The sequence below is a fragment of the Micromys minutus genome (assembly GCF_963924665.1).
Source record: "Micromys minutus genome assembly, chromosome: 11".
In the NCBI taxonomy this organism is placed as follows: Eukaryota; Metazoa; Chordata; class Mammalia; order Rodentia; family Muridae; genus Micromys; species Micromys minutus.
The window spans coordinates 30,401,061-30,408,798 of record NC_137980.1 but is presented as its reverse complement, the minus strand read 5'-3'; the positions used below and the strand labels follow the sequence as shown (position 1 = coordinate 30,408,798).

At 43.6% G+C, this 7,738-nt stretch overlaps 1 protein-coding gene across 6 annotated transcripts; it reads right to left on the bottom strand.

Moving 5' to 3' along the window:
* Positions 1-3,248: 3,248 nt before the first annotated feature.
* Positions 3,249-7,671, bottom strand: HNRNPDL (heterogeneous nuclear ribonucleoprotein D like; the record flags this gene model as incomplete). 6 transcript variants are annotated; one of them, XR_013975241.1, is made up of 9 exons in its annotated part: positions 3,249-3,508; positions 4,150-4,254; positions 4,618-4,709; positions 4,987-5,157; positions 5,380-5,494; positions 5,602-5,733; positions 6,092-6,253; positions 6,341-6,509; positions 7,229-7,671. XR_013975241.1 is itself a non-coding variant. In XM_080925240.1 (8 exons), 7 exons carry the CDS (start codon positions 7,669-7,671, stop codon positions 4,639-4,641), a joined length of 1,263 nt encoding a protein of 420 aa, XP_080781366.1. In that variant the 3' UTR covers positions 3,249-4,254; positions 4,618-4,638. The 6 variants fall into 6 exon arrangements, 4 of the variants coding, with proteins under 4 accessions (XP_080781366.1, XP_080781367.1, XP_080781365.1 ...); XR_013975240.1 differs by having other exon boundaries at positions 4,150-4,709; XM_080925240.1 differs by having other exon boundaries at positions 3,249-4,254.
* Positions 7,672-7,738: the final 67 nt, after the last annotated feature.

Here is a 7,738-nt window from a genome sequence, read left to right as displayed (position 1 = left end):
CCAACCAAAACAAAAAACACCACCACCAAACCATAACCTGTAATTTAGTCAAGATGTTCAAGGTTAGTCTGGGTTAGACTTTGAGGTCTCAAAAATTTGGGGTTATGGAGAGATGGCTGAGCAGCTAAGAGCACTTGTTACTGCAGAGGACCTGGGTTCAGTTCCCTGGTCCCACAAGGCAGTTACACTCACTTCTAACTTTAATTCCAGGGGGTCTGGCACCCTCTTCTTGCCTCCATGAGCACCAAACACAGGTGGTCAGATATACATCCAGGCAGAACACACAAACATTTAAATTTTTCTTGGTATTACACATACAACCCACATATCTCATAGTCCAAGAACAATCAGAATCAGTCAGTATCTAAGGACAGATCTTTCATAGCAACAATAGCTGCTTAAGTTATCCTGGATAATTCCTCCAACATTGACCAGTCTCAATACACAAGTTCTTAAGCAACAGATGCCTACCTCATCTGGAAATCTAGGCCTGGGATATTTGTAAGACCACCCCCCCCCCCAAAAAAAAGTAAAATTTGTAATTAGGCAATGCTTATAAACCAGCAACTGCCCTGACTTGAAAACCATGGGATGAAGTTTGATAAGGACAGTTGGTAGGGCTACCACTATTCTCACTAAGTCAGTATTCACTAGCACAAACCCCCACTCCCCTGTGTGTGCACTCATGTGTTGCCCAAGAAGGCCAGAGCCTTTGGAACTTCTTGAGTTGTGAGCTCAATTTAGGTCCTTTGCAAGAGCACTTGCTCTTATCTACTGAGCCATTTCTCAGGCCCCTAATTTCTGGACATGTGTTGGTCTTTGAGAAACCAAACTCGTGTATTTTACCTGAAGCACCACACTGAACATGCTTTGCACAGCAGTCACAACTCTCTTCCAAGAGCACTCCAAGTGAGTTCTAATGGAAAGCCAAACTAAAATTCTCATTTCTGTAGCACAAGTCTTGACTGCTCAGCATCCCTCTAAATCCCAGACCACATTCTAGTTTTCAGACAGAAGACATGAATGTATTCTTTTTATAAAACCAAACACTAAGATTCTATTTTTGATCTGACCATTTTGAAGAAAAAAAAGAATCCAGCCAATCTGGTGATCCCAAGTTTTATAGGAATGCATCTGGTTGCAAAGGCAAGAGGCTGCATCAGTCCCAAGGTCATAGGTGACAACAGCCAGCAGGCTAAGGTTCAAGAGGGATTTTTCATAATAACCCTTGTTAATACTGCTTGACACTGCTGAATCCACGTACATGCGCAGGTATCTTGTGTTACCACCTTCTGAGTGGTCACGGTGGACTTGTGTTTTGGAGTGGAAGTTGTTGTCAAGATTACTTCCTTGATTGCTCTTTTGAATGCATGCTGCATAGCAGATGTGGAGTTAACTCTTCACATTTTCCGAAGGGCCTCAGAGGTTCAGGCGAGCCAACTTGCCAGCCTTTGCTTATTGAGACCAGAACTCAATTGAACTTGGAAGCCTATCAATCTCCAACCAAGGGTTACTGCCAACCCCAGATTGTCTTGAATGTGAAATAGCAACCCAGTCCTTTTAAAGGTATCCTTTTAAATTGAATTAATGTCCATTTGGTTCATGATGAAAACAAGTCCTGGTTATGGCTTGAAATTTGCTGTATCTGTATTCTTATTAAAGACTCCCTGTCAGCTTAAAAAAAAAAAAACAGTGATCAGTAAGTTACTCATGTTAGTAGCCCAACGACACGAGCCTCAAAGAAGTAGCCAAGATAATTGTGAAAATAAACCAGTCTGTTCCTGTTATTTAAAGAAATTCCCAAAATTCAAGGCACCTCAATCACCAAGAACATTCTCACCCTTCAATTCTTAAACTCATGTATAGGGCTGGAGAGATGGCTCAGTGGTTAAGAACACTGACTGCTCTTCTAGGTCCCAAGCTCAATTCCTAGCAACCATATGGTGGCTCACAACCATCTTTAATGAGATCTGATGCCCTCTTCTGGTATGTCTGAAGACAGCTACAGTGTACTCATAGACAATAAAAATCTTAAAAAAAAAAAAAGGTCATACATAAAGATTTAACTGAGATTTTATTTTAAAAAGATTTTATTCATTTTTCATCAGAGGGGAAATGACAATCTCAATGTCAACTTGTTACCTAATTGTAAGCTTGAACTCACAAGTACTTCTTTCTCTGGATACTGCACCTACTAACAGAATGTGAAATGACCTCCCTTCTATTTCCTGGCTGTAAGCTGAAACAAACAGTTCTTTTTAATAGCCAACATTGGTACCTGGTCAGAAGAAAACCAGGCCAAGGCATGCTAACTTGACAGTCTAGCAAGCACAAGTATCACAGAATGAAGTCGTAGGCATTTAAAAAAGGTTATCAGTATAAAAAGCTCATACTGGTCTAAGACCAAGTACTTTAAACATGTACCCCAAACCCAGAAGCTTTTGTGGAACCATGGAGACCTCTAAGCCCAACATTTCCCGAAAAACTTAAAACTTGTATTATTCTTAAATTCTTCACGTTTTCAATGCACCACAAGATACACCATGACTTTCCACAACTCCCTTCCTGAACAGCAAACAGTTTAAATCCATTTAGCTTGTGCACCATGGCGGGGACAGACTCACTGTTAACTTTCCTAAACCTCGCCCTACTGCACCCAATCTTAGTGGACAATCCCAGATAGATCTGAGGAACCCCTGGCTAACAAACAGTTTGACAGCATCTGTCTCCTGCACTCCTCTAACAAACCACCAAACTCACTCTTTAATAGTCATCTGTGAATGACACTTGGTTTGTCAGATAGGCACAAAGCAAAGGTAGCCAGTTAACAAGCTTTGTGGTAGCGAACAGGTTCCTTTCTAAGGTGATGGGATAGAAACAAGGGCATCATTTGTGCTCAGGCAAAGAACATTTGCCAGTGAGGTACAGCCCTAGCCCAGCAAGGTGCTTCTCTTAGAACCATAATCTGAAAGCACACCACAGTGAGAGCAAGTCCACCAATCACAGCCTAGTGTCAGTTTCCACATACCCAGGGGGAAAACATTATTCAAAAGGTTTGGAAGGAATCAACAGAGAAATGAAGCATTAGACTCTAAGTACAGAATAATACAGAAACCAGAAACAAGGGGATAACACGACCAGTTTCTTCCTGTGGACCAATACCCCCGCTACAAAATAAGCTGCGCCTTAATTATTGCTTCTTTATAAAATTACATTTCCACAGAACTATGCAGTACCTGACGCAGAAAAACAATCACATAAGGAAGCATTTATTTGAGGTTTAACATAAAACCACACAAATAATAATTTGTATAAACATAAATCCACATTGAGTCATAACACAGGTAGCAAAGGACAAGGTAAAAACAAAGGAACTAGTTGGCAGCTATATACAGTTGGACACAATTGTGTCATGTACACTACAAAGTCTTTTACAAAATAATCATCTTAGGTCAACAGAAGACCAAGCAATCTTCAATGTCGTCCTGTAAAGATGGTTTCTTTACACCTAAAACAAAAACAAAACACCCATTAGATGTGTGCAGTCCCCACAAGCTTGCAAAGGTCCACTTTCATGAACTGCTTTAAGTCCTCACTTCAATTAAAGATCACATGCATATTCATCAGCAAAGTATAGTTTGGGTATGGAAACTCATTGGAGTTCCAAATGACACTGAATGGATTTAATTTAGAACATGGGAATGCAACCTTCCCTGTTATGAGTCTAGCAGGGAGGGCCAACTTAGAAGCATCCCTAGTAAGCCAACTGGAATGCTACCACCAACAAATTCCAGGTAGGTTTATAATATTAACACGATAACCAATTGCTCTGTGCATATGATCTTTAACTTATATCCCAGATTTAAAAGTTGTTTTGGTTTGTAGATTTCACTATTAGCTATAAAAAGAAAAAGCAAGCATTAAATCTTAAAGAATGAACACTTAAAATGAGGCTCCACAATTGAAATACAACACTAAACAGAAGACCAAAATGATTAAGCTGTAAAAAGGCATTTATGTACTTTAACTCCTGTAAAAAACCATTTAAGTTAAGACACTTAATCTCCAAAAAGATTAAAAAAGAAGCCAAAGTCTGAAGTTTTCCACTTTAATCTTTACGCTGGTACATGAAGTTGGAAGAGACCATACCACAGGACAGCGTTTTCTGGTGTATGCCTTGCGCTCTGCCCGCAACGTGCGACCCCCAGAGATAGACGTGGTCAGGGTGACACACGGCCTGCAATGAAGTTCCCGCTGGCGGGTACAAACAAGGTATAATGTCAGAGTTAGAAGACAACATCTTGTTTTCCTTAAGTTGTACCCATTCAGTACTTTACCTGTTAATAGTTCTAAAAAAGTTTAATTATTCCTCTACACCTCCTGGTACACAAAGCAAACAGAAAAACTTTTAAGTTTTTCTGTAATTCTAAAAAAGGTGAGGTAAAACTTTAAAGTTAAAGATCTATAGACACTTTAGGCAAAACAGGCTCATAAAGCAATTAAACGTTAACAACTTAGCAAGGACTACACGACATTGTTTACTCATCTTCTTCATTTGTCTATTGATCTTTAATTAAATTAGCCATTGCCAATGTTCTCCTTTAGTCTCACACACACCTGCTCTCCCAGCGACCTCCTTTAGTAGGGCTGGTAATTGTTCTGGTGATTGCCACCCCCGCGGGATGCCTTGCCATAAGTGCTCTGCTGACCTAAGTGGAAAGGATATGAGGTTTTTACTAATGAAGTTCCTAAAACATTATTTCCTAAACACACACAAAAACCCTGCCCTGTAAGAAAACTATGCATGCTGAACATTAAACACCAAGCCATCTTAACAGTAACAGTCAACAGTTGTCAATTTAAAGTAACCATCACTCACTGTTACTTTCCCATGACCACACAACACGACTTATGCAAACATCAACAGGAAGCTCACACACAGTTCAGAATGGGCAAGTAGGTCCCAGTTGAGTCAAGTGTTCTTACCGCTGTAGTCTGCATATCCCTGTCCATATCCATAGTTCCCATAGTTATACCCAGTATAGTCATAGCCGCCATAGCCACTATAGTTCTGATCGCCACCATAGGCACTATTATAATTTCCATATCCTTGATCATAATAGTTATTAAATCCTTGGTTCCAGTTTTGGCCCTGACCTGAAACAATGCACAAGGATGGTTAGGAAACAACGTGGGACTGTCCCAATCCTCCCAGGCTGATCCATTCCTGCCCTACACTCCAGCTTAAAACCTCCCCACAAGCTGGCGGTTACCATGCAACTTTACATTTCCATCTAGCCGTGTAACCTCCTGAGTCATTTATCTAGCAGCTTACTGCTTCAGCTTAAAACTCACTATCCCCAGAGTGAAGTCTCTCACCTCTTCCGCGTCCCCTAGCACCACCTCTTCCACCAGCTGCAGCCCCTCTGCCACCTTTCTGTTGCTGCTGCTGTTGCCTGTACACCTCTTTGGGTTGTGCAACTTTGATTTCGCACTAAAAACAAACAGAAATTTTGCTGATGTTCTATGTTCTGAACATAGGATAAGTTATCTCTTCAAATAGATTCCACACACAATTCTCAATGTCATTAAGCGATTTACCTTCCCAGAACCTATTTGATGGTATCTGCTTTCTAACAATTTCTTTACTGGCTCTTCATCTGTGTATGTGATAAAACAGAATCCTCTTCTTTCATTTGTTTTTGTATCCATGGGAAGCTCAATATTTTCTATCTGAAATCAGGTGAACAGTCAAAACAAACCCAGCAGTTAACAAACACTATTCAATGGCACAGGCTCTTTCCAAACACCAGACATGTCACTGACCACCACTTTCTAAAGAGATGTGTCATGTCCTTTAATAACAGCTTGTACCCAGAGGGCACCAACTGGTAAAACATTACCCACTTGGGACTTTAGCTAAATAAGATGATATTCTGGTCTCCACCAAAGCACAGAAAGCAGCAGTCACAATGCAGTGAGTGGAAGACAGCCAGCAGTAATTCAGTCCCATCTTGTGAAATATTAATGAACCCCACAGACTTGACCAAACATGAGTACGACCAGACACATGCATACAAACACAGCCCACCTCTCCAAAGGCTCCAAAATATTCTTTAATTTGTTCTTCTGAAGTATCTGGACTCAGTCCACCCACAAAAACCTTTTTAGGGGGTTCTTTCCCCTTTAACGCTTTGGCCCTTTTGGGGTCTATCAATTTGCCATCCAGTTTGTGTTCTTTCAGTTCCAAAACCTAGAAGACAAGTTAGTGTGACAGGAACTTAAAAGCCTAGACCAATTCGCAAGCAAGGCAAAACACACAATGCAAAACACACCCTACCTTATCCACACTAGCAGCGTCTTTGAAAAGCACAAATCCAAATCCTCTTGATCTCCCAGTGACTGGATCTGTTTTAATTGTGCAGTCTACAACTTCCCCAAATCGAGACAAATATTCAGTCAGATCTTTCTTGCTCGTATCCCAGCTCAAGCCTCCAATAAACATTTTACTGAAATAAAGTTATTTAAGAAAAATAGGCTTAACAGTAACTTAGTGATTAAACAAAACAAATACAGGGCAACTTACTCGACAGGTGCAAGCAATGTTTTGTTTACAAACACTAACATCTGACCACAAAAATCTCTTGCTTACATCAGCTGACATGTCACTTTCTACTATGCAAACACAAAACTTAAAATTAGCCATTAGAATCTGGTAGATGTCCTGTTCGATTACTCTGGGTTGCAAAGTACAACTTTTACACACCGGATCCCCTACAACTCACGTACACTTTCGTCTACAGCCTTAAAGCCAACTTGCTACCTGAGTAACTTTTAGTGTCAGTTGTCTACTGGTGCCCAAACCAAGTTTCCCAAACCTCCCCAGGAAAAGTCGTTTGAGCTGCAACTCACATAATGAAGAGGCGGCAGCTGCAGCCAAGTGGCGCACAGAGCCCGGCCCCTCCCCCCCACGGCCCCACGCGGCGCCTGCGCACTCGGGACACCGACGGCGCCGCCCTCCTTCACCAACCCCTCCTCCCTTCCCCCACCCACGGCGGGCCTCTTGAGTCACCCCATCTTACTTTCCACTAGTGGGGAAGGCTACTGGGGTCCAGCGGGCACGCGGAGAATCGACTCGGGGAAAGACTGGGGGCAGCGCGCGCGGCTCCAGAGGGACGAAGGGCGCGCGCGGGGCTCTGGGGGAGGGGAAGAGCGGAGCGTGCGGTACCCGTCATCCTGCTGGTTCTTGCTCGCGTTGATCTTGGATCCTTCTGCGAACTCCTCTATGTTGCTGTACTCATTCATGTCCTCCATGGTGGCGGAGCCGTCGGCAAGGGGGTGCTGGCGCGCAGTCCGGGTCCCGGCAGCAGCGGCGGTGGAGCGTTGTATGGAGCTAGATTTAAAATGGCGGCGGAAGAGATCCGGCCGCCGCCTGCGCCCTCCCTTTATAGCTGCCCCGCCCGCCAATCGGGAGGGCTGCTGGGCGGTGACGTGGCGCTGGGTCCGGCGCGCCCCCTGCCGGGAGGAGCTGGAAGCGAGCGAAGGGAGGAGCGGGGCGAGCTGCCGGGGAGCCCGCGGCCGCCAATGGGAGAGGCTGCGGGAGGCTAAAGTAGCGGGAGCGGAGGGGAACAATGGCGGCGGCACTTGGGAGAGCCGCGGCGGGACCTCCATCGCGGTGCTCCGGGTGAGGAGGGAGGTCACGCCGGGGAACCGGGCTGAGATAACAGGAGAGTCAGTG